Here is a 24,364-nt window from a genome sequence, read left to right as displayed (position 1 = left end):
CTGATTATGCAGAAACAGGAAGGGAAGCAATAAGTTAAAAGCCACATAAGTTACGAAAAATAACATATATACTTTATGTATCTTGTATCCCCACTGAGGATTTGCTCCCTTGGAAACCAATAAATAGGCAGAGAAAGAGCAGCAATCAGCACCCTTTTGGGGACTTCAGGGATGAGTCTATGTCTGATTTCCCTCCAGCCTGAGCGTCAGTAGCCCTTCAGCGCCCCCCACAGGCATGGAGGACCTTGAGGCCTTGCTGAGGCCAAGACCTTGGGGGATCATGTCCTGGAAAGTGAGATGAAGGAATCAAAGACTGGGGCTAGCAGAGGAGTGAGTCAAGGGAGAGGGAGGAAGCAGGGAGGGAAGGAGAGAAGGTGGGTGGTGGAGTGGGAAGCTGGAGCCACCAGGATGGCCCTGCAAGCCCCAAAGGTGAGAGCCAAGACAAGGAAAGAGGAATGCTCCTCCGAGCACCAAATCTTCTCTTTGGATGCAGAATTCCTTTTTGGTTGTCACTGGAGCACCCCGCCTGGACCAGAAGGGCTCAGAAACTCCCAGACCTGCCTGGAGAGTGCCTTCTTCATGGTCATCCACTGGGGAGGTGAGGAGGGGGGAGTGGTTGTAGTGGGAAGAGGGGGCAGAGGGGGAAGAAAAAAAGAAGTTCTAACCTCACAGGTGTGGGGTGTTCCTGGGCTCCCCAGCAAATGCAAGGAGGGATAGAAGGGAGGGCCGGGCTGTTCGGCTTGATGGAGAGAGCAGGGACCCTGAGAGGGGGATTCATGGGAAATGGCCCATGGTTTCATGGTGGGGGTGGGGCTGGGGGGTTCTCCAGACTTGGTCTACCAAAGCCAGATTTCAGGCTGGGGAAACACCTAGGCATGGGAAGGGGGAAAGGGTGTGGGGCTTGCGGGGGGGGGGGTGCAGAGAGCTTGGATCCTGGGCAGGGTGGTGAACCCTGGGGTAGCAGAGAGCAGAAGGAAGGGCCAAATTCCCCTGCCTGGTCTCAGGTTGCCATCTGGCCTCCTCCTCACAGGGGGTTTATCATGGCAAGATTAGCTTCTGGAGAAGGAGCCAGGAGGGAAGGGGCACAGGCATCTGGGCTGACCTCAGAGGCCCATGCTCAGGTCCCACAGACCGGGGGAGCTTCTTCCCTTCACTCCCTAATACTGTCAGGTCTCTGGGGGTACCCAGATCTCTGGTGCAGGAAATCCAGGGGTGCTGTGCACCCAGCCTCCCCAGGAGCTGCAGATAGGGGGAGGGTGCCCAGGTCGTCCTCCTCGGCCCCTGATCCATGGCTGGCTGGGGCTGGGTGAGCGAGGGCACCAGCCTCGGTCCTGAGTCAGAGGCAAGGTAAGGCTTGATATCGGAGTTTAGGGCAAGGGTTGGGCGAAAAGCGTCGAAGGTTCCTTGGTCAGAGCCCTCTGTTTGGGGAAGAGCCTCAGAAGAGAAAGGAGGTAGAGAAAAAACTGATCCCCAGTTCCAGTTTCTCCAGTCAGAAGACCTCTGGCCAGAAGGCTGGAAGGGTAGGACTGAAATATTGAGATGGAGTGGTGTGATTCTTAATAGCTGGTGACAGTCCTGTAGCACCCTCGGCCACCCACAGAAAAGCAGTCCTGGTTTTGAACGCTCCCCCTTTCAGTTCAGGATCAGGTTTGCCTCCCCGCCCAACCCAGAGGCTCCAAGCTGCTTGCTTGGGTCCCGCTGAAGTCCCTCCAGCTGCAGGGGAGTGACCTAGGCTCCTGGGCTCCAGCTGCCTTACTCTGACACCTCTGACTCCTGCAACAGGAACTTCTCGGACATTTCGGTGATTTTGATCACAGGGCCTTTTCTGTTCTTCTTTTTCCGGGAGGGCGCTCTCGAAAGGCTGGGCTTGGAGGCGGCTACAGGGAACATAAGGGGTGGGGCAGGGAAGGGGCTGGAGGTTGGGGAACCACGTAAAATGACACCTTTAGGGTCAGGATTCCCAGCACCGTGTTCCCTTCCCCGCCATGGGTCCCTAGGGAAGTAGACTCACCGGTTCTGGATCTGGACTGCACCACGCTGACCATGGAGGCTGAAGGCAAGTCCATTCTGGGGGAGGACGGAAATAGGAGCATGAGAAGGGGTCTGTGGCTTAAGCACCCCCAACCCGCCCCTAGGCCTGGGGGCCCTGGGGAATGGCAGGTGGAGGGCAATTTTTGGTTGTTATTCCCAGTCCCGTGTTGCCCTGCTGTGTGACCCTGGCTAGCCTGTTTGTCCTCTCTGGGCCTCTGTTTCCTCTCCCCTGCATAAATGGCTAACATTTACAGAGCACTTAATTGTGACAGACATTTGCCTGCAGAATCGTATCAATCCTCCCCACCATAGACTGTTATGATCAGCCCATTTTCCAGATAGGAAAACTGACGATTTGATGAATGGGCCAAGGTCCCAGTTTATAAGTGGCTGAGGCTGGCCACAATCCCAGGTTTTCCTGACTCAGGGTAGCCTGATGGAGGGGGAGTCTGGGTTTGTGTGGGGGTGGCCCTCTAGTCCTGCCCCTCCCACGGCCCCTCACTGCACCCTGCCGGGGCCCCAGCCCTCACCGGCTCTCCTCGCCCTCCACCAGCTTGCGGTAGGTGGCGATCTCGATGTCCAGGGCCAGCTTGGTGTTCATGAGCTCCTGGTACTCGCGCAGCTGCCGGGCCATGTCCTTCTTGGCCTGCTGCAGGGCATCCTCCAGCTGGGCCAGCTTGGCTTTGGCGTCCTGGAAGGCCAGCTCTCCCTGCTCCTCCGCCGCCTTGATGTTCTCCTCCAGCTTCAGGCACTGCAGAGGGAAGGGGCTCATGAGCACTGGTGGGAAGGAGGGAGTGGGCCGGGAGCCCACCTCTGCCCTCTGTGGGGGTGCACAGGGCAGGGAGGGCTGAGCAATGGAGTTCTTGGGTGTGGCAGGGGGTTGTCTTGCAGCAAGAGGGCATTCAGTGAGACCTAAGGAGATCCATTCCAGAGGCCATGAAAAAGGGAGGATCCACAGCGCCCAGAGGAGCCTGTCCCAGCTGTCCTGACAGGGCAAGCACCTTCCCCAGAGCACTGGCTGGAACCGAGGCCAGGGACTCTGGGTGTTTGTGGTGGTGAGGCTCTGTGTCACTCCCACAGCCCTGGCCAGTCTACGGAGCACCTTCACTTGTGACACTCTTGGGATCCTCACAGCCATCTTAGGAGGACAGGAGAGGAAACTGAGGCACAGAGCTGCTAAGTGACCTGCCCAGGGTCTTTCATGGACTCAGTGTGTGTGGGAGAGAGAGAGAGCCCTCGAACTCCTCCCTGCCTCACCCCCACTTGGGTCCTGCAGATACTCACATGGCTCTTGATGGAGAGGATCTGGGATCGAAGCTTCTGGATGTGAACGTTGAGGTCAGCGATCTCACTGCGGCTGCTCTGGAGGCTGTTCCCAAACTCAGCTGAGCAGGCAGCCCGCTCCTCCAGCTGGAGGGCATGCAGGAGGTGACAGTGAGGGACAGTTCACTGTGTCCCTCCCAGGACCCTTGCCCCTTGCCCCTTGTGACTCCTTTTTTCTCTCACCTCCCAGGCCCTCCTCCTGCTCTGCCCCCCAGCACTCCCCGGGCCAGCCTCGCAACACCCAGCTCTGGCTGGGCCCACCCCTGGCCTGCTGTTACTGGGTGGCAGCACCGAGAGCTTCTGATGGGAGCAGACCCTGGCCTTTCCCCCATGGCATGGCCCCTCGGCCCCCTGCAGTGAGGGGCACTCACATTCTCCATCGCGGCAGTGCTCCCCACTCCCCTCTCAGTGCTCAGAGCTGAAGGTGACTTCAGCCTTCCCCAATGCAGCCCCTCCTGCCCCCTCCGTCAGCCCGAACCTGTCTCCGGGAGTAGGCCTCAGCTTCCTCCAGGCTGCGGGCCGCGATGGCGTCATACTGCACCTTCACCTCCTCCACAATGCCGCTCAGGTCGATGTGGCAGCGGCTGTCCATGCCCACGGTCACCGAAACGTCCTTCACTTGGGCTGCCAGGTCCTTCAGCTCCTGGCCGGGCACAGACGTGGGGGCCTCAATATTTTCATTTCTCCTCATCCTTTAGGATCCTCTTTCCTCCTCCTCCTCTCTGTCCTTCTCGGTCCATATGTCTCCAAGTCTCTCTTACTCTGTAGGCATGCCTCCATCTTTTGTCTCTCTCCCTGTCTCTCTTCTTTGCTATTTTTTGCACTGAAAACACTGGATTGCCTGAAGCGGCAGTCCCCACAGCCCGGACCTTACTGGCTGCACGGTGGGCTGGTGTGGAACGTGCTCTTTGGCTGCGTGCATGTCCTGAGACCTGGCAGCTGGAGCTGAGGCCTGCTCAGATCCAAGTTCAGTTTTCATCTCATGACAGCATTCTGACCTTGGGTGCTGACTTTGGGCCCCCTGCTGACCCTCAGTCTGGCCTTATGCCACAGAGTGTGTGGGGTTGAGCCTTTGGAGTCTGCAGCTGCCAAGGCCAGTGCTCTGACCCCCAGCTCGTACCCTGCAGGGTGGGCTGGGTCAGTTAGAGCCCCAGGGATGGCTGTGGAGGCCTGCTGAGGAAGGCTGCCCCTCCCTAGGCTGCTGGCTGCCCGACCCTGCCTACCCACACCCCTGGTGACCAGGATTGGCTCCCACAAAAGGAAGCTTGGGGTAAAGGTCTGCTGGGGGAACCCTGTCTCCATCCCAGAGCTGGCAGGACCCTGAGCCTAGTGGCCGGCCACCCCATGAGGTCTCCTGATGAAGGATTTTGGTTGATCTTCAAATGAATTTAATAAACATCTCTGGGCAAAAGCAGGAGGAACGCGCGGCCCCTTGGCAGAATGAGGTGGACGGTACCTACAGACTCATGTCCCACCTTTGCTGCTCGGGTCACCCTCAGGGATTGACATTGCCCACATGGAACCGGGTCCCGGGCAGGCCTTGGCCATGGACACTTTCAGGAATGCAGCTTTGAGGCTTCCTTGGTCAACGTGCTATGGGGGCGATCCGTGGGCATAGAGAGTTCCAGAGAAAGCCCTTTAGCCCAGGCCCGAGCTGGCATTTGTTATGGGCCAGGAAAAGGGCCGTTGTTATGTTGGCATTTGTTATGGGCCGGGGCCCTGTCAGAATGCACTGGAGCAGGGCTTCTCTGAGCACAGAGAAGGGACTGGCAAAACTGAGCAGTCGGAGCGGCCTCAAGATACTTTCTGGAAAGAGGTGGGGTAGGCATGAGCCTGGTGAGCAGGAGTAGGAAGCGGAGGGTTTAGAGCATCTGTAGGCCTGTTGAGGCACGCTGGCCCCCGCTGGGCCGCAGAGGGCATAACAATGCTGGCTTGCATGCTGTCACCATGGGACGGGCCCTCCAGGCTGGCAAGAACTGAGCCAAAGTGAAGTTTAAAGCTTGTTTTCAGAGCTGGGGCCCGAGCAGACGGCCTCATGTGGGACCATCTTGTTTGTGGTCCCTGGGTCAGGGGAGGCGGTGACCCTCAGAGGGGATTTAGTGCTGCTCCATGAAATGTCATGCTTAATTAATGGCACCAGGCTCTGAATACTAACCCCTTCTTAGCAGCTGTGTAACCCTGGCCAGGTTTTTAAACCTCTTGGAGCCTCTGTTTTCTCATCTTTAGAACGGGTATGATTATAGAATTGAAACCAGCTAGCATCTGTACCAGATTCTGTTCTCACCACTTTAGGATGTAGTAACAAAACAGATCCTCACCGCAGGCCAGTGAGCTGGGCTCTTTAATTTCCCCCATTTTACAGATGGGGAAACTGAGGCATAGAGAGATAGAAGAACGTGCTGGAGCTCACAGAATGACGGACCCAGGATTCAAATCCAAGCTGCTCTAACCATGATTCCTCCCTTTATAGGGTTGCTGTGAGGAGTGAATGAGATTACACCTGGAAAGCATTTCTCACTGTGCCTGGGGCATAGTAGGTGCTGAGTAAATAGTAGCTAAGGATACTACTGTTGTAACAGGTGATAAAGGCAGGGGGTAGGGGTGGTGGAGAGGTCCAGGGGCCGAGCAGTCTATTCCTGGAGCAGCCTCCCTGGATGCATGAAGGCAGGCACCAAAGAGCTTAAGCACACCAGGCTCTCTCTGCAGAGAAGGGCCTTCTGGGAGGTGCGCCGGCTGCGGGGGGCTGTCGGTAGATTGCCCAGTTCGTCTCCCCAGAACAATAGCTTATGTACGAGTGGGGTGGGTAGCATTCAGGCTGGAGGCAGCCAGGCCCCAGGCACACCTGGGAGCTGGCGTGTACCTTGGAAGCAGAGGGGAAATGTGAGCCCTTGGGTCCTCTCGCCAGCTCATGTCCCTGGAGGTGAGGGGCAGAGGGGTTGGCCCGGAGGCTGCAGTATATACGATGAGGCTCTGAGTGGCCCATGGTCATTAGCATCTGAGAATTTATCCTGGCCTCATGTGTGTGTGCATGCGGGCTAGAGGGAAGGGCTGTTTTCTGAAATGCATGAAAAGCCATGCTTTTCTGGTCTGGTGTGTGCTCCAGAGTCAAAACTAGAGTGTACAGCCCTCCCAGGGCTCCTCGCATCCTGCCATGTTTTTCTTTCACCGGAGACAGCCATGGTGGGCACCTTCCTCTGTAGAGACCTGCTTGGTCCCACAAGTCCTGTGTGGTCATGCGCACTTGAAATTCAGCTAGTCCGAATTGAGATGAGTTGCAGGCGTAAGGTGCACATCTGATTTTGAAGACTTAATGTGGGAAAAAGATTGTAAGAGAGTCTACTAATTTTTTGTATTGGGTGCCTGGGTGACTCGGTTGGGTAAGCGTCTACCTTCGGCTCTGGTCATGATCCCAGGGTCCTGGGATGGAGCTCCGCATCAGGCTCCCTGCTCAGTGGGAAGCCTGCTTCTCCCTCTCCCACTCCCCCGGCTTGTGTTCCCTCTCTTGCTGTCTCTCTATCTGTCAAATAAATAAAATCTTTAAAAAAATAAAATAAAATGTAGTTACTAGAAAAACAGTTGCATGTGTAACTGAAAAACAGTTACTGTTTCTCTTAGTGCCAGTTTAGAGACCCACTGGTGTGGGGAATCTTTTTACCATGGGATTAGGGCTGCCTTCTCAGCCTGCAGCGGTGCCTGGAGAGAAACACAGACCTTACGACCTGACACCAACTTGGCACCTTGCTGCCCCCAGAGTAATAATCACTGGTCTGTGCACCGAGCAAGCCCACATTCACAGCAGTCCCTCTTCTCCACAGCACTGCCGTACAGCACGAGCCATACATTTACCCTCTCTGTACCACCCCCCGCAGTACCCCCAGGAGCCACCAGTCACAATGAGAATGAGATCCAAACCCTGATTCGGGGGTGGGGGGTGAGCTGACCCCAGCCACAGCTGCTCTTTCCTCTCCCCTTCGTCACCAGAGTCACTGCTGCCTGAGATGCTTGGCCCTCCTTCTGCCCAAAGCCCTCTTGGCTCTCCACCCGGCCGGCCCTCCCTAGTCTGGGCCTTCCCTCACTTGTACCACTTCCAAGAAGCCCCCTGACCTTGACTTTCCCCTCCCGCTCCAGCAGGACCACATCACTGGGTTCTGGGCAGCCCGGCCCTTTTCATCCTCCCAAATGATCTTGCTCAGGTATCTGTTGACTTGCTTATTACCTGTTTCCCCTCTTAGCTCAGTGGCAGCCCCTGAGAGCATGGACTAGGCCCATCACGCTCATGGCTGTGATACCAGAACCAGGCACCCAGCAGGTGAGCAATAAACACTTGTTACACAGAAGAACGGATTTAGTCATCAGCAGAACCTGATGAGCCTGGTATTATCACTCTCCCCATTTTACAGATGAGGAAACAGGCAAAGAGAGGAGAAATAACTAGTCTGAAAGTCCTAGAAATGCAAAAGGAAAGCCAGGATTGGGGTCCAAGGGCTGCTAAATCCAAATGGGGCAGGGCCAAGAAGATTTGTAGGGGCGCCTCTGGCGATGCCCAGGCCTGTCTCTGGCCATGCCTGGCTTACCTCCAGTTAAGTCTCTATGCCGGCTGGGCCTCGATCCTGGTTGGGAGCTCGGGCTCTGGGCTTGCCGAGGTGCACAGAGCCCAGTGCAGAATCTGAAACACTGGGCCCACTGCTGTCTGCCTGGCTCCACAGTGAGTGTGGGCAGAGGAACTCCTAGCCCACTTCTCCAGCCCGTCAGTGGGCCCCGTGCCCTGCTCGCCTCCAGAGGGCTCAGCCAGGGGTGGGAAGCTGCTCAGGGCAGCCGATGTCCTGGTCTGCCTGGAACGGCTACCTTCCTGCTGCTCCCCAGGGTTGTGCTCTTCTCTCCGCCAGGCCACCTCCCATGGCCACAAACAGGTCTCAGGCCCACTGAAGACCCTGCCGGGGGCCGAGCCTGCTGGAAAGCAGAGTGGCCTGTATGCGGCCACAAGGCCCCATCTCCCTCTCCACACGATGAGGCTGCCAAGCTGTGGTCAGCAGCCCCTAGGGCCACTTTAGCAGAACCTTAAATTTAATTTAATTCTTATTTTTTTAAAGCCTTATTTATTTATTTGAGAGCGAGCGAGCGAGCGAGCAAGCAGGAGTAGGGGCAGAGGAAGAATGAGAGAGAATCTCAAAAGGCTCCCTGCACGGCGCTCAATCCCACGACCTTGAGATCATGACCTGAGCCAAAACCAAGAGTCAGACACTTAAACTTAACCAACTGAGCCACCCAGGCGCCCCCATTTTAGCAGAACTTTCTGATGGCAGTGGTGACTTTGATCCCTGCTCTGATCTTGGCTGCACTGCCATAGTTTGGCACCAGCGGTTTATGGCACACCGGCTGCCAAGTCCTGCCATCCCCCCCCCCGCCCCCGCCTGCTCCTAGCTGAACGGCAACATGACCCTTCTACCTCCGGACACAGGGGATGTGGAGCCCGGAGGCAGAGTGGAGTGAAGGGGAGCGTATGCAGGCAGCAGCGGGGCCCGTCTGTGGACTGCACTGGCTGCGTGCTAGGCCTTGTGGGGTCATTGTACCCCCAGGCTCAGCAGAGGACTTAGGGACACAATCAGAAGATATCTGGAGGCTCCCCTGTCTGCATTTACCAGGTGCTTTTTGTTCTGGCAGAAGCTAGCATTGTCTGGGAACCCAAGAATCTGACTGCAGGTCCTCCCTGCCTAAGCCCCGAACCTGGGAAGGCCAAGGGCATGACTGTCTGGCCTAGGCCTGTGGGTGCCTGCCATTTACGCTGCAGGGGTGGGAAGAGATGAGTCCAATAAGAACAGCTATTCTCGGGCGCCTGGGTGGCTCAGTGGGTTGAGCTTCTGCCTTTGGGTCAGGTCACGGTCTCAGGGTCCTGGGATCGAGTCCTACATCGGGCTCTCTGCTTGGCAGGGAGCCTGCTTCCTCCTCTCTCTCTCTGCCTGCCTCTCTGCCTACTTGTGATTTCTCTCTGTCAAATAAATAAATAAAAACTAAATTAAAAAAAAAAAAAAGAACAGCTATTCTTAAGCTCGTTCCCTGTCTCTCAAGCCACTTTCCAACCCTTGCCTGGATGCATGGGTCCCCAACATGCCCTCTGCACTCCAGCACATTCCAAGAAATAGGTCCTTCTTGAGCATGAGGCCTCTTGGGAATTTGCCTGTGCTCCATGAAAGGAGGGGTGAGGGGACGTATTGGGTTATTGACAGCAGTTCGGGAAGGGGATGGGAGAACATTAAGTCTGTGTTATGTCTGTGATGACTGCTGAAGTTTCCATGCCCCGCTAGACACCCTTCCCTCCCCCACATCCCTTACCTGGGGACAAGTCAACTCTTGGCTCAATGGGATGCTGGTCTCATTTTCTCACCTGCTCATAGATGTTTTTCATCAGCTCCACGAAGCTCTGCAAGCCTTTTAACTTGGTTTCCAGTTCAGTCCGACGGAGACACTCCGCATCCAGGTCCTGGGGGTGCGAGCAGTGGTGAGTGTCGGGGAGGTGTTCCAGGGTGGGAGTGGGGTGCCCATCTTCCTGAGGGAGATGGGGGTCATTCCCAAGGAAGCCCCGGCTCAGTGCCCGGGAGAAGCTGCAGGGTGAGGTCAGGTACCCATATCTGTCTGTGGTCCCGGGACTCAAGCCTTGGAGGGCTTTGCTTGGGGAGCCTGAGGGAATGAGGGCAGAGGGTCCATGAGGAAGGAGCCCCTGGGGCAGGTTGGGCTGGCTACCTTCTTTAGCTGGACGAAGGTGAATTCCATGTCTGTGCGCTTGGAGATCTCCTCCTCATACCTGGGAGGGGAGAGGGAACGAGGCAGCAGGAGAGAGAGAGAAAGAGAGAGAGAGGCCACTCAGCTACAGATGGCAGGAGCTTGGGGTATGATTATCCCTCCTGGACCAGGGCTCAGGGCCTTTGCTGCCGCATTTGGTGCCTTGCGCACCAAAACTGACCTTTGCCTTGGGTAAGATATAGCCCCTCGTCTATGACACATCCCTTCTAAGCCCATGACACCATTCTCTCACTCCTTCCGGATGATCAGCTAGACCTCTCCTCAGAGGCATCTGTCTCCTTCCCGGCTCGTCGTCATAGCCACCTCCCCCAGGAAGCCTCTCCTGATTGCACAGCCCTGTCACCCTAACTTTGTTCTCTCACCTTTTCCCTCTCTCCTCTCCCAAGAATCTCCATTTCCTACAAGCTGTGCCTTTGGCGAAGTCTGCTCTGAGCTGTCTGCTCACAGATCACCCTCCCCCTCCTCCCACCCTCCCCTCTGCAATTGCTAGCTGGTAGGACACCATTCCAACACGTTCCCTCCTGAGGGGAGAGTGTGGATGTTGCAGACAGACCCACAGTGTATTCTTGGGCAGGTAACTGCACCCTCCTTCATCGGCTTGCCCATCTATTAGGTGTGTGTGTGTGTGTGTGTGTGTGTATGTGTGTGCACGTGCAGGGGTCAGACCAAGCCCAACCCTGACATGGTGACAGATGTGCGTAGTAGACCCTCCACGAGGGGGGTTCCCTCTCTTAACTTTGCCTCCTCCTTGCTCTACTCCTCATTGTGTTTGCAAGGAGAACATTGTTGGAGGAGAGACGGGATCTCTGGGTCTCTGACCTTAACCCCTGGCTCTAATCAAACCTCTTGGCCCTCTCCGGGCTGGGTGTCTGCCACCACAGACTTCTCCCCCTCGGCCCTGCCTGCCTTCATGGATGTGGGGTTTCTGTGGCTTCCTGTTTTCTTCCCTCCGTTCCAGGGAATGCTTGAATCACTGGCGGCTCTAATTACAGCCGCCCGCCCGCCCCGTTCCCTGACCTCATGGGCAAGGGCAGCGTCACCTATCGCCCACGTCAGCTGGCTGGGCCCGCCATCACTCGGGCCTTGTTTCCTACCAGCCTTTACCTGAGAAGCTGAGGGGAGCAGACCCCAGCGGACGAGAGCCCGCCGAACACTGGGTCTCTGACACTCAGTGTGCTTAGCATACACGTTTTCCTGGCCGCAGCCTTGGCTTCCCGGGGTCTGCAAGGGGCTCTCAGGGTGCCGGTCAAGGGCATAGTGTGGAGGGAGGACAGGGGAACTGGTCGGCAGTCTGGGGCCTACCAGAGCCAACAAAACGCCCAGGAAGCTTTTACTTGTGCCCTTTTCTTTGCAAGGAAGCTCCAGAGACTCACTACTTGGGTTAGATCCTGGCTCCTTGCTAATAGGCCATTGGACCATGGCTAAGCTGCTTCTGTGCCTCGGTCATGACAATACTGATGTCATGAGGGTTATTTAAGTCAATATACGGAGCGTTTACAACAGTGCATGACACCTGCTAAATCTATCATTATTACCTGAGCTCTGTTCTAGCTAACACCAGCCTTGGCCTCTAGCATTTCTGGAGAGGAACCGTGGGAAGCCTCATGCAGAGAGTGGGTGGTTCTCTGCACTTCCATCCCAGACTTTCCACTGGGAATTTGGTGGCCTCTGAGGGGTTCTGTGCCCTGAGGGGTTCTGTGCCCAAGCTGAGAAGCCCCTCACTGGCTGGCCCTCCCTGTTTAAGCCCAGTGGTCAAGCCTCTCCCCTTCTCCCCTCCTATCCAGATAACACAGTTCTGCCTGCTTGGGAGCAGGACCGTAGAGAGAGCTGTCCAGGGGGGTGTTCTCTGAGGTGTCGAACCTCCCTCCTCTCTATCCCTCACTGTCCTTTTAGTCTTTTTGTATAGTCTTCCCTCCTCCTTTATCACCAGCTCCACTGGATTTCAGCCCTAGTTCACCCCCTCAACCAGATGCTCTTGTGCAGTGAACCTCCTACACAACTGTACACGACACCCCCAAGTCATTTGCTCTGTGGCCTTGGGCAAGTGGTTTCCCCTTGGGGGGCCTCAGCTTCATCCTTAGTAAATACAAGGATTAGCTAGATGATCCTTGGGGTCCTGGCTACATCCTTTTGGAAGTCTCTATCATTATAGAGACTTAGGTAAATGCTATCTCCTCTACTCTACTCCTAATCCCCTGCCAGTCTGCCAGCCACTAGTTCCCAAAACCATTCCCTGCCCTTTTCAGCTTGTCACACCCACCCCGGGCTCCCCCCCGCCACCCTGTTTATTTCTGGGAGTGAAGCTGATCTCATCAGCCTTGTAGAGGCAAGGCACACCCCTCCCTGTCAGGGCTTGGCCTGGCGTCTCCAGGCTCCTGGGGCCCCCCAGGCTCTACACAGCCAGGCTGCAGCTTCCCCAGCTCTGGCGGTGGATCTAGAAGCCCTCCAAACTCACCCCCCCAAATCTGGTGGGTTTCCTACGCAGAGAGGGGGAAGAGAGGCCCTGAGCCAAAATGGCAAGCTCAGGCTACAGGTGGAAACCAGGCGGCCGGCCAGCTGAGGAGGCTTAACCAGATTAAAGCAACAAGTAGTGTTTGTACAGAACTTCCAGTTACAGTTTCTCCACGGATGTGATCTGGCTGGGCTCATGGGAGAGCAGCCTCCTCCCGCGGCTGGCTGGGGTTACAGATGGTCTTAGTGCACATGGCTCTGTGACCCAGGACAACTCCCTGCCCTCTCTGGGCCTGTGTTTCCTTCCCCGTGAAAGGACGATCCCAGGCCCCCATCCAGCCATCCCAGGCCCCCATCCAGCCATTCTCTGGTTCTTTGAGGACCAAAGAGATGCCAGACATCAGTGAAACGACTCTTGGATTCTGGTGTGCTAACATGATTCCCCTCATCACCATCGGATACTGAAACTAGGCAGCTCAGAATGGGCAGTGAGGTTCCCTGTGGGTTTCTGTAGTAGGGCGGGGCTGGGGGAGAGGTGGCCCCTCGCCCATGGAGGGGCCCAGCCATGAGGAGGAGTCCAGTCCAGGGCTGCAGATCACGCTTATTGGCCAGAAAATTCTAACTAGATCCACAGATAAGGAATTTGAGGCCCCCAGAGTGGGGAGAACTTGCCACGTGACCATCTTCTCTGAATGTGGCCTGAGCAGGGGAGGTCACGTGGAGAGGGGGTGGACAAGCTAAGCCACAGCCCAGATCTGGGCTCTAGACAGGCTGCCCCAGCCCCTTGGTTGCTCCCAAGACTGCAAGGCCTCGCCTTGGGTTGGCAGGTGCTGGGGCTGGGCCAAGCACTGGAGGAGGGGAGGGGAGGGAGGGGTCTAGGCACATCCCACCCTCCCTCACCCAAGCTGAGGACCTCCTCAAAAGGAGACCAGACCAGAGGAAGGAGCCCAAGGACACGGCCTCTCTGCTTCATCTCAACCTCCCCGTCCTTGAAGCCTTGCCCGCTGTCTGGTCACAGATGTCACCTCTCCTGTGAGGGACCCAAGCACCTGGTCTGCCTCTCCACGCGGCCCAGTTCAGTTCAGCAAACCTGTGTCAAGGACTACTGTCAGCCTTCTAGGGGGTAGAAGAGTGGCCATTTACGGTAGTGTGGGGCCAGGCTGAACTCCCCACTTCCTCCTCTCATGCCAGCCTCAGGACGGCTCGGCATCACCCTTCCCGCTCCACACGGCGGGTACTGAGGTTTGGATGTTGAGTGACTTGCCCAAGGTCACAGAGCTAGTGAGGGGTGGAGGCTAGGAGTGAACCCCTTCCAGTCTGTGAGCACCTCACAGGCCGGGGCTGTGGCTTCCTCATCTCTCTAGACCCCAAGGCGCCCACGGAGCTCAGGCAGGCATTACCCACCGGGACTGTGTCTTTATTCTGACAAACCTCACCATTTCTGTCCCCTGCCTGCCCCTGCTTCCCTTTCCAGCCCACTCGAGATCAAGTTTCCAAACCGTATCTGAAGCAGGAGCCCATCAGTTGCTCTAGCCAGTGACAGTTTCCCATTGCCAGTGGAATGTGTGGGTGAGAGCAAGTGTGTTTACGGGCACAGGTCAGGGGACAGGGACTGAGGTGGTGTCTGAGGCCAGCGACCGCAGGGCGTAGCTGCCAGTCAGCATGAGACTGACTTGGTTGCAAGGGCCACTATTTGAGACGGTGGCTCTGGGTTCACTGCCATCTCCTCCCGGTATTTAGAATACTGGCCGGCCCACAGTAGGTCCTCAGTAAGCACGTCTGTAGTAGATAGATGTTCTTTAAGGACCTTTTCTCGTTTTCCGGCTTGGGTGCCTGGGGGCCTTGCCTCGGGGCAGGTTGGTTCCCACCCTCCGTCCCTGCCCACTGCCCCTCTTGGCACAGCCCACCTGATTCGAAACTCCTCGACCTTCTGGAGCACCTGCAGCAGGCTGGCCTCCAGCTGTCCCCGCTCCTGGTTCACTTTGCGTAGCTCCTCCTGCAGCCGTGCTTGGTACCCCTCGTAGAGGTGCCCGAGGTCGAAGGTGCCAGAGTCCTGGCCTTGCAGGAAGTGCCAGCGGGTCTCCAGCAGCTGGTTGCGCTGCTCCAGGGCCTGCACCTGGGAGAGGAGGGGAGTGGCGGTGAGAGAGCCTGGCGTGGACAGGTCGGGCGCCGAGGCGCCAGGCCAGGCTGCGGGCCCGCATGGGGGCTGCCCCGGGCCTGGGGAGCTCATCTGCTCTGAGCTCACCACCCGGGACTTCTCTCGGCGCATCCAGATCTCATCTCCAATTGCTGATGCTTCACACAGAAGATGGCAAGATAAGGAGGGAATCAGAAAGGGGTGGAGCCAATTAGCGAAGGTTTCCTCAGGGAGGAGCAGGGCCCAAGAGAGGAGGGAAGGGGCTGAATGTGCCAATGAGATGACAGGCCCTCCACGTCTGCCTGGGGCTTGGGTGGGAGACCCCAGGGAACATAGGGTGTCAGAGGCCTGTCTGCCATCCCCCCTCCCACCCCAAGCCGACAAGCCTTGTCTCATCTTGCCATGGAAGCTCGTCAGGGGAGGGCCTGGTTCATCCTTCATTGTTAATCCTTCCGACAACCGGGGACTTGGAGCTTCTCCAAGCCTCAGTTTCCCCTGCTAGAAGTTGGGGCTGACATGGCCTGTCCTGGCCACCTCTCAGGGCTGCCTGGGGGAGGAAGCTGGGGACAGGCCCTGGGACAGTAATACCGGCAAACATTTATGCATTCCCTACTGTGGGCCAGGCCTTGTTCTAGAGGCTGGACATCTTTGCCTCATTAGTGCCCCACAACCTGATGGGCTAGGGGTAGTTGTGGCTGCATTTTACAGAGAGGCCAAATAATTTGCCCAACGTCACTAAATTAGCAAGTGTCAGAGGCAGGTGTGGAATCCAGGGTGGTGGGAGTTTAGATTCTTTCAACCCTCAGAACTGGGGGCTCCTGTCTGGGGCTGCAGTCTCTGTGGGTGCTGGGACCCACCTGCCCTTCCTGGACCGGCTTCTGCCTCTAGTTGGAGGCCAGTGTTGCCTCGAGGGTGACGACTGCGAGAGCTCTGGGCACAGCTGTTTCTCTCAAACTGCCTCCTTCCCGCTCTCCTGCTCATAAGGCTGCAGGGACCCCCAAGGCTCCCAGCTCAGCCAGCGCATGCCGTTAGGATCACTCTTGAATCCTTTCTTGCCTTCTACCCAGTCCAACGTGGGGCAGCCTGGGCGGGGGTGGGGAGGCGTCCCCTGCCTCTGCCCAGGCTGCCTGTCCTCTCCGGGCTCTAGCCTTCCTCTGTCTTTTCCACTGTCCCCGTCCTTCCTCTCCCTCCCCATTTGCGTCCCCAGCTCCCCTCCTGCAGGAAGCCTCCAAGAATCAGAGCTCAAAGGGCACCAGGCTGGCTTAGTCGGAAGAGGATATGACTCTTGATCTTGGGGTTGTGGGTTTGGGTGTAGAGATTACTGAAATAACAAAAAAAAAATTATAAAGAAGAAAAGGAAAGGGAAAAAGAAAGAATCGCAGCTCAGAAGAAGTCCCCAGCCCCCCGGCTTTTTTTTACCAGGTCCTCAATTTATCTGCTCCTCGTTTGTCCGGACCTCCCACCCTTCCCGTCAGACTGGGAGCCGCCTGCTCTCTTCTTGAGACCCCTACCATTTGGCGCCCACGCCAGGGGCAGCTGGGAGAGATGACTAGGGCCTGGCTCCTGGGCAGGCTGTGGGAGCTAGGGTGTTGTGACGACCAGCCCAGTGATGTTGCCCATGACCAGAAGCAAGCCGCTGGCTGCGCCTTGCCCGCGGCTGGCACTGGCTCCCGGTATCACAGCTCAAAGAGCCAGAATCCTAGCCAGATCACCTGGCTTGTACTCTTCATCTACAGAGGGGGAGGTGAGGGCCCAGGGTGGTCCAGGATCCTATGGAGACTTGGGGGCCAAGCTTCCCAGGCAGGCACATCTGATGGCCGCTGCCCTCTCTGGACTTTCAGGGACTCTCTGTTTCTTTTGAATTTGGGGGCCGGGGAGGCCCTCCTCTTTCTTCCTGTCCTGCCCACATTCTTGGGGTTTTCCTGTGACACCTGAGCATTCTTGCAAAGTCCCCTTTGACAATGCATTAGACAATACCAGCTGGAATCCTGGGCTAGGGCCTTCGTGGGCTGTCGTTCCCCTGCTTAGATCCCATCTGTACTGGGACATTCTGCTCACAGCCAACCTAAGACTGCAGTCTCCTGTTGTCAGAGCCAAACAGGTTCCATAGGGATGGCAATCAGGAGGGTTTCTGTCCTCCTGACGTGTTTGAGAAGCATCTCTGGTGGGGGGAGACACTTGCTTACTCCACCTTCCTTCCGTTTTGACAAGCTAGAGCCCTGTGTTTACACTGAGGGTGAGGTGAGAGGAGAGATGTGAGGCTCCTTCCTCCACCCATAAGCAACAAAACACCCTTGACATCAGGAAGTTCTTCCCTTAGTCTAACCTCAATTTCCTATGCTTTTGTACTAGCCGCTGGGAGAAGGTGTGCATTTGGCCAGCCAGTCCAGTCACAGGGCACTTTTGTCCCCTGTCCCCTGCTGCCGTGTGTGTGTATGCGTGTGTGGGGGGTGCAGTGATTGTTGTCTCAGTGGGTGGGGATGGAAACTCACCCCCATCCAGGACCTTCCCAGCCCAAGGCTCCTCCCTCTCTGGAACAAAGGCCTAGGGAGGGCTGGGTAAGCAGTTAACTGCTCTAACCTGTCAAAGCTGCTGATCACTCACCTCTTGGTCCCCTTCCCCCCCGTTCTGGCTGACCCCCCCCCACCCCTGAGATCATAGGCAGCACTCCAGGAGGGGCCTCAGAGAGCAAACCCCTGGTCTACTTGCCTCCCATTTTACAGGGGAAGAAACTGAAGCCCAGAAACACAGAGCTCCGTATGACCCAGCGCCACCGTCAGGCTGAAAAGCAGGCCCACCCCCGGGTGGGGGGAGATGTGCTTTTTGTATTGGGAACTGAGCAGCCCCAGTGGCCTGGAGTTCCTGGCTGGGGGGTCCCCATGGAGGGAGGCTTCCGATCCCTGGCCCACAGTCCCGGCAGTGGCGACCTGAGTGGTGACCCCAGGTCCTTTTCCTCCCATGGGGGTGGTTATCAGTTGTCAAACTCCCAGCCCACCAGGAAGGGCTTGTTTGTGCCCTTCTGCAAGCAGACGCTGGCTGCGCAATGGCTCCAGTGACTTCCAGAAGCCACACGGGCCCACGGGAAGATATTGTGCCCATCCCGCTGTCTCTGGGCCTTTCACTGCCCCTCTTAGGTCCCCTTTTTATAGCCTCCTCAGGTGGGCTGCTGGTGGTCCTTTCTCTTGTCCCATCTCCATCCCATCTGCGGTCTGGACATGCAGATGTCCCTGCCTGCCTCAGCCTCCCTTCCTACTGCTGCTGCTCGATCTTCCTCCTCTCAGGACTGTATCCCTCCCTGTCCTGGCATGAGCTTGGGGCCATGTACAGAGCAGGAGCAGAGCAGGAAGGTGGAATGTGAAGCTCAGAGAGGGTAAGTGGCTTGCTTAAGGAAACACAGCCTGCAAAGGAAAGAACCAGTCCCGCTCCAGGGACCCTCGGCCAACTCCTAGGGATCAACCCCCCAATCCTCTTTCTCTGCCTTCTCTTCCTCCTTATCCTGCTTGGTGCTCTTTGATTTCTCTTGGTGCCTCAGAGGGCCCAGAGGGGATGAGGAGTTGAAGGGCCCCTGTCTGTTTCTTCTTTGCCTAGAGCCCCCAGGCCTGCGTGGTTGTGGCATCTTGCCCCATGAGCCGCTCCTACCCACGAAGCTCTCCCACCCTCCCTCCCTCTTCTCAGGCTCCTGCCTGGAAGGGGCCAACAAGGTTCAAGAGCTCCCCGTGCTGGGCCCATTGATGATATTTTTTGTTTAGCAAACAGAACCCACTTGGTACATGGTAAGTGCTTCATAAATGCTTTTCAAAAATTATCCCATTTGACCCTGACCAGCCCATGACATGGATGCGTACTGAGAAACAGAGAGGTTAGATAATCTGCCTGAGGTTAAACAGCTGGCCAGAGGCGGAACCAGGATTCACATCCAGGAATGGGGTTTCTCCTCAGTCCCTTGAGGCCTTTATAGGGAGACAGGGAGGGACATGAGTTAACAGTCTGAGCTAACAGCCCCCTCTGTAGAGCTGGTGGACCAGCTGGGGCTCTTTGGCCCCAGCGATCAGGGTCCCCAAGAGGCTGGCATCCATGGCTCCTGGTGTCCTACCTTGAAGAGCACCTGTCTCAAGGCCAAGGCTCTAGGGTTGGGAGGCTCTAGTTCTGCTAAAGACCTCAGAGGGCGTCGGCTTGGCCCCTGAGCACTGGACCCCAGCCCCTTAAGCCCCCTCCCTGTGCCTATATACGTGTCTCATCCCCATGGCCCAGGCATAGGGTGATATCAGCGTTGGCATTCAGAGAGAAAAGCCACCCATCCGAGCCAAATTACATAGCTCATGAAGCATTCCTTTTAAGGGATTAAAGCGGTTTTGAGAGGAGGTGGCTTTGCAGGGACCTGCCTCCCAGGGCAGCGGGCTGTTTTCCTAGGGCACACAGCCCAGCAGTGCTGGGCTCTGCACAGCCGGCTAGGGCCGGGGGAGGGAACGCTCCACCTCAGTGGACGGTTGTCCTTCTCCAGCTGTCACTTTCCCTCCTCATCCCCCCACCCTGGTTGCCTGGGTGTGGGTCGGGGGAGAGGAAAACAAACCTGCAGACCTGAGTTCAAGTCCCGATTGTACTCCTGGTGGTAGTGTGACCTTGGGCAAGGCACTTAACCTCTGGGATGCTGTTTCCTCATCTCTATAGTAGGGGAAATGGCCACTGTGGAGTGTGGCCGAGGGGGATAATGACACATGTTTGCACAGTTCCTGCAGAGAGCTGGGTGCAAACAGATGCTCCATACATGTTAACCTTTCTCCCTCTGCCCTTCTCCACAGATGCCTGCCTAATGGGGGACCCTAGCAACATGCAGAGGAACACCAAGACAGGGAGACATGCACAGGAGAGGACTGAAGCGAGGGCAGAAGGATGGGGCTCTGGCGTACTGAGTAGGAGGGGGAAGTTGAGTTTTCCTCATCTGTAAAATGGGCACAAAAGGACTTCTTTCATAAGGTTGTTGAGGGAAACTGAGGGAAACATGTAAAGCTTCCAGCATGGTATCTGACATGTAGTTAGCAGCTGATGCAGCTGTTACTATTATGATCCTTGTTTCTGGGCAGGGCAGGGGGTGCAGAGCTGGGAGGGTCAATCTGGAGAGGTCTCCTGGAGGAGGAGAATGAGGAAGGGGTTCTAGAGGTGAATAGGACTTTCTCAGAGCTCTTGAAGACCATGCCCTGGGGTGCAGATGGACAGGAGTGCCTCACACCAGCATGCCAGCCAGGACAGTGGGGTCTAGGAGTCTGGGTGCTGGGGACTCACTCCCTCTCTCATGTGGGTACCAGGGAGGCCTGGCTGCCTGTCTGCTTCTGACTCGAAACATCAATTCTCCGCATTCCTATCTCCTGACAGGCTACCTCCTTCTGGAGGCCCGGGTATCCCTTTGGCTCAGCTGATCCTTCTGACCTCCAGAAGCTTAGCAGGGTCAAGGCCTGGAAAGAAGGATGGACTCTTGGGAGCTCACCTCCTTTGTCCACCTGCCTTGGAGTCATATGGCAAACCATGTCTCCATCAGCCATTCCCATGAGAGGGTATCCTCCTGGCCACATTTGGGGTTCCTCCCTAGTGTCCGCCGAGGGGGACAATGACCCCAAGCCATGAAGCATGTTATTACCCAGACATCCCTCAGGGCCATCCCGGGGCATCTTTCTCCCCTAGCGCCTGCCCGGATGGCTCAGGGACTGCCCTTGCCATCTCTCTGTTCAGAGCCAGCCTGCCGGCTCCTCATTGGCTGGGATCAGGGGTGGGGCAATCCTCCCGAAACACAGAGCTCAGCCACCTGCCCAGGTCTGAAGGTCCTTAGGTTTCAGGACCCACCCCCCTACTTCTGCTCACCTTGCCAATCAGGGAGGCAAACTTATCATTGAGGACCTTCATCTCCTCCTTCTCTTGGTTCTTCTGCTGCTGGATGGCTGGGTCCACTTTGAGATCCAGGGGCACTAGTAGGCTGGGGTTCACGGTTACCTTGGCAATGGTGCCAGCCGCCTCACAGCCTGTGAGGCTGCGGGAGCTGAAGCCTGGCCCCGGGGTCCCGCAGATGCCCCATCCCGAGGTCCCAGGCCGGGGGCCGCCCGCAGGGGTCACCTCACAGCTGCTAAGGCTGCTGAAGCCAACGACGCAGGAGCGGCAGGCCATCGCGGCCCCCGGGCCCGGGACGCGGGAGGGCACGGGTGTGTGTGTGTGAATGAGCCTTTGAGGGGTGGCAGGCAGCTGGCTCTGGTCTCAGGCAGGGCAGGCTGGGGACTGAGGAGCAAACACCTGTCCTACAGTGCTCATTAGCTCCAGGAGGGCGGGACGCCTCCCAGCCCGACCAACCTGTTAGATGATGCGATGTTCCTGCCCCTCCCCCCGCACCACGCACACATCTCCTCCCCGGGGCCTGAGACCTGCCTGCTTGAGGGGGCTCTTCACAGCACCCCCCCCACCCATGGAGCTGGGTCTGGCTCCAGGGGAGGTGGGGTGAGGCTGGGCTGGCGGGCAGGCTGGGTGGGAGTGCGGTGGTGGCAGAGGAAGGGCAGACCGGAGGAGGAAGGAGAGAGAGGCGCGGAGAGCACCTCTCACCACAGACCTCACTGCATACCTGAGGGCTGACGTAGCTGGGCTTACATACTTCTGGAAAAGATGAGGCAAGCGCGGGCCGTGCGCTCCCGGAGTGCAGGGTAGCCATCCCGGGCAGCATGCCATCCTGGCACTAGGAAACAACACCTTTTTATTTATCTTCTAGCTGCCCGAGAGTCTCCCGGGCTTATCTTCTCTTCCTGTCTTCCTCCCTCTCTCCCTCCTTCCTTCCTTTGACCTAGGGTTTATTGAGCACATACTAGCACATCCCACTGTCTTAGAAGCTGGAGAGGAAAATGATGGCTGAGACCAAGAGCCCTTGGCTTTGGACAGGTGAGACTTGAGCTCCAGACTCAGCCTGGCTGTTTGCTGCCGGTGTGACCTTAGGAAGGTTAGCTGATTTCTGTGTCAAGGACGGAAATGCCCACCGCCCCTGCCAGGGGAGCCAGTGTAGCACAGAACTTAGTGGAGGGCAGGGCACAAAGCCCTCAGTAAATGGTGGCTAAGACCTGGGGCCCGCCTGTGGGGAGATGGTGGGCTCGCGGGCAGCTCTTCCTCGAGGGCTATGGGAATGTGTCCCTGGCTCCCACCCTTCTCCTCCTTGCCTTTTCTCTGTCCTCTGTTTCATCTTAAGAATGAGGTATCACAGAAAAGATGCCACGTGGTTCCCACAGAGCCTCAGGTGGGGCGGCAGAAGGTTCTATGAGCCCATAGGCCCCCTCCATCACTGCTTCCCGCCCCCTTCTCTCACTTCTGCAGTCGCTGACTCTCTGGGGCCTGCTCTTCCTTCCTCCCTGGCCTGTTGTCCCTGGATACTCTTGCCCTGGCCGGATGGCCCTGTGCCCTCCCTGGGTCTGCTGTGCCACTCTGGAGTGGTGGGGCCACAGCGGGGAGAGGGCTTGTCTGGGAGAGACTCAGGTGGTTAGGGATGGCAGGGACAGGCTGGAGACGGGAGCCACTGTCCTGATCACATGGCCCATTCCAGGGCTCCCGCCTCCCAGGCTGGCCTTCTTTCCCACATAGTGGGCCCTTCTGGCTCCCTAGGGTATAGCAAGCTGTCCCAAGGCCACCACTGTGTCCTGAGGCTGAGTACCCGGGATCAGGTACTTTTGATTTGTGACCTGGTCACTGTGATGATGTCTGCATCCCCACTTCTCACACATAGTGCCCCATTCCCCACTCAGCGCCCATTGCCTGGCCTACCCCAGCCTCCCTGACCTGGTATCTGCATGGCATGTGGTTTACCTCAGCGGCTTTACCTCCCCCACCATGGTCGCCCCTGAGTGCTCTGTGGGGACAGGGGAGGCAGGCAATGGCCTCCGGGCTCTGCTGGGGCCAAAACAACAGCTAACATGTCCGGTATGTCCCAGATGCTTTACCTGCATTAGTTCCTTTAGTCCTCATGGCACTTGAGGTAGACAAGTTTGTTCTCATTAGCCCCAGTTTACAGAGGAGGAAACTGAGGCTCAGAGGGGGTTAAGTGCCTGCCTCAGGTCACAGAGATCTGAAGGCACACTGTTGGATTATGAGCCCCCCCTTATCTTAGCCTTTAAGCCTGGGGACCCCTGGAAAGGGCAGGGGGGAACACAAGAAGAACTGTCTTCTCACTGTCTGGGGCTCGGTTCCACCACCTTATTTTCTGTGAGCGGGATGCCCCAATTCTTGAATGTGCCTCCGCGTCTCTGAAGCCTGCCACTTCTTGCTGACTTGTGCTGACGTCTGTCAGTCTCTGAGTTGTAACAAGTCACAGTTAATGGCCAAGTCCCCGGCTTGGCGGCTGGCATGGCAGGACTGGCTTTCCTTTGGGGTGGCTGGGCCTCTTGGAGGCATGGAGGGCATGCTGGCCTGGGGCTCTGGCTGGGGTGGGGCATGGGTCCTGCTGTCTTCCCTCTGGCCCTGCAGTGTCTCTTGGGTGCAGTCCTAGAGGTGCCTTTAGCTGTCACAGCTCTGGCTGCCAAACAGGAAGGGCAGAGACAAAGCTGCAAACAAACAAAACTGCTTGATGCACCCAGTCCCTTCTCCTTCCCTGCCCCTCCCCCTTTCCTCACTAAGCTCCACCCACACCAGCCTCTAGCCCCACATGGCTGTGAGGGGCAGCAGAGGGTCAAGTGTACAGGCCCCCGCCTCTCCAGCCTCACTGAGGACCGGACATGACCCTCTCCTGGCCTTGGTTCAGAGCTGAACCACCTAGGGTTTCTGGCCTCCAGGGGATCAGGAAGCCCTGCAGGGAGGGATGGGGAGAGAGGAAATGGAAGGTGGGTGGCATTTTCAGTCTCTGTGGGGATGTTTAAGTACCTGGGCAGTCTCCACCCCCCTCCTAGATATACTCACAAACAAACCTGCTTTGGGTTTCAGGTGGCGCAAGCTTGGGTGACCCCAGCTGGAGATGGCATCTGGACGTCCTGGGCCCCTCTGGTCCAGGGACAGAAATGTCAGTCCCCCTTCCTCCGCCTTGAGCCTCCCTCCTGTGCTCCTGGTCTCCCGGAACTGGGGACAGGATATAATTCTGATCCTCCATGAGGCAAAGGGCTGGCAGGAGTTAAGGCACAGGCGGGCGTGGGGGTGACTAGGGCCAGGCTGTCCCACAGGCCCCTGAAATGGGTCCTCAAAGAAGCAAAGGTTTTTTTTTTTTTTTTTTTTTTTCCCTCATGTTCTCTGCTTCTTCCTTTCTTCCATTTCTCCATGGCACTTCCTCCCAACTTTGGAGCTGTCCCTGTCTTTGTCATCCGCCTCTTCTCTCTTGCCTCCCTGCCCACTTAGAGTCCAGGGTCAGGGATTCTCCTCCTCTCAGCCCTGGGGAGGAGAGGTGTCCGACTTGGCCCACACAGTCTGGCTAGGCAGCCTTATGGGAATGGCATCCTTGTGTCACAGTTTCAGTTTCTGCTCTGTGCTCTGCTCCCTATTTGGCCCGAGGCCTGGCCCTTGGAGCCAGCAGGCCTTGGATAACTCAGAGCAGCAACACATGGTTGCTGGATGAATGTTCCAGTGAACACATCTCAGCTCAGCTGGGGCTCTGGGGCGGGACGTGGCTCTTGGGGAGACAGGGAC

General features: G+C 57.1%; 1 protein-coding gene across 2 annotated transcripts; it reads right to left on the bottom strand.

Annotated features, from left to right (window-relative positions):
• Window positions 1-1,226: 1,226 nt before the first annotated feature.
• Window positions 1,227-21,141, bottom strand: KRT80 (keratin 80). Of its 2 annotated transcripts, none has more exons than XM_032876733.1 (9): window positions 20,594-21,141; window positions 14,511-14,719; window positions 10,093-10,153; window positions 9,737-9,832; window positions 3,833-3,997; window positions 3,316-3,441; window positions 2,562-2,782; window positions 2,012-2,067; window positions 1,227-1,877 (listed from the first exon to the last, which is right to left on the bottom strand). In XM_032876733.1, exons 1-9 carry the CDS (start codon window positions 20,891-20,893, stop codon window positions 1,753-1,755), a joined length of 1,359 nt encoding a protein of 452 aa, XP_032732624.1. In that variant the 5' UTR covers window positions 20,894-21,141; the 3' UTR covers window positions 1,227-1,752. The 2 variants fall into 2 exon arrangements, with proteins under 2 accessions (XP_032732624.1, XP_032732623.1); XM_032876732.1 differs by having other exon boundaries at window positions 1,766-1,912; window positions 20,594-20,959.
• Between the last annotated feature and the right edge of the window lie 3,223 nt (window positions 21,142-24,364).

The sequence above is a fragment of the Lontra canadensis genome, unplaced genomic scaffold (assembly GCF_010015895.1).
Source record: "Lontra canadensis isolate GAN:19392208 unplaced genomic scaffold, GSC_riverotter_1.0 scaffold59, whole genome shotgun sequence".
Classification (NCBI taxonomy): Eukaryota; Metazoa; Chordata; class Mammalia; order Carnivora; family Mustelidae; genus Lontra; species Lontra canadensis.
The sequence above is the reverse complement of the archived record's forward strand: the minus strand, read 5'-3'. Positions and strand labels throughout refer to the sequence as shown.

Bases quoted from the DNA above. Each gene is read 5' to 3' on its own strand.
- KRT80 (XM_032876733.1), bottom strand. From the start codon at position 20,893: ATGGCCTGCCGCTCCTGCGTCGTTGGCTTCAGCAGCCTTAGCAGCTGT. The intron at 10,154-14,510 runs GTGGGCTGTGCC...CTCCCCTCCCAG, and splicing joins GTCGAGGAGTTTCGAATCAG to GTATGAGGAGGAGATCTCCA. The intron at 2,783-3,315 runs GTGAGTATCTGC...TTCCCTCTGCAG, and splicing joins TCCTCTCCATCAAGAGCCAT to TGCCTGAAGCTGGAGGAGAA.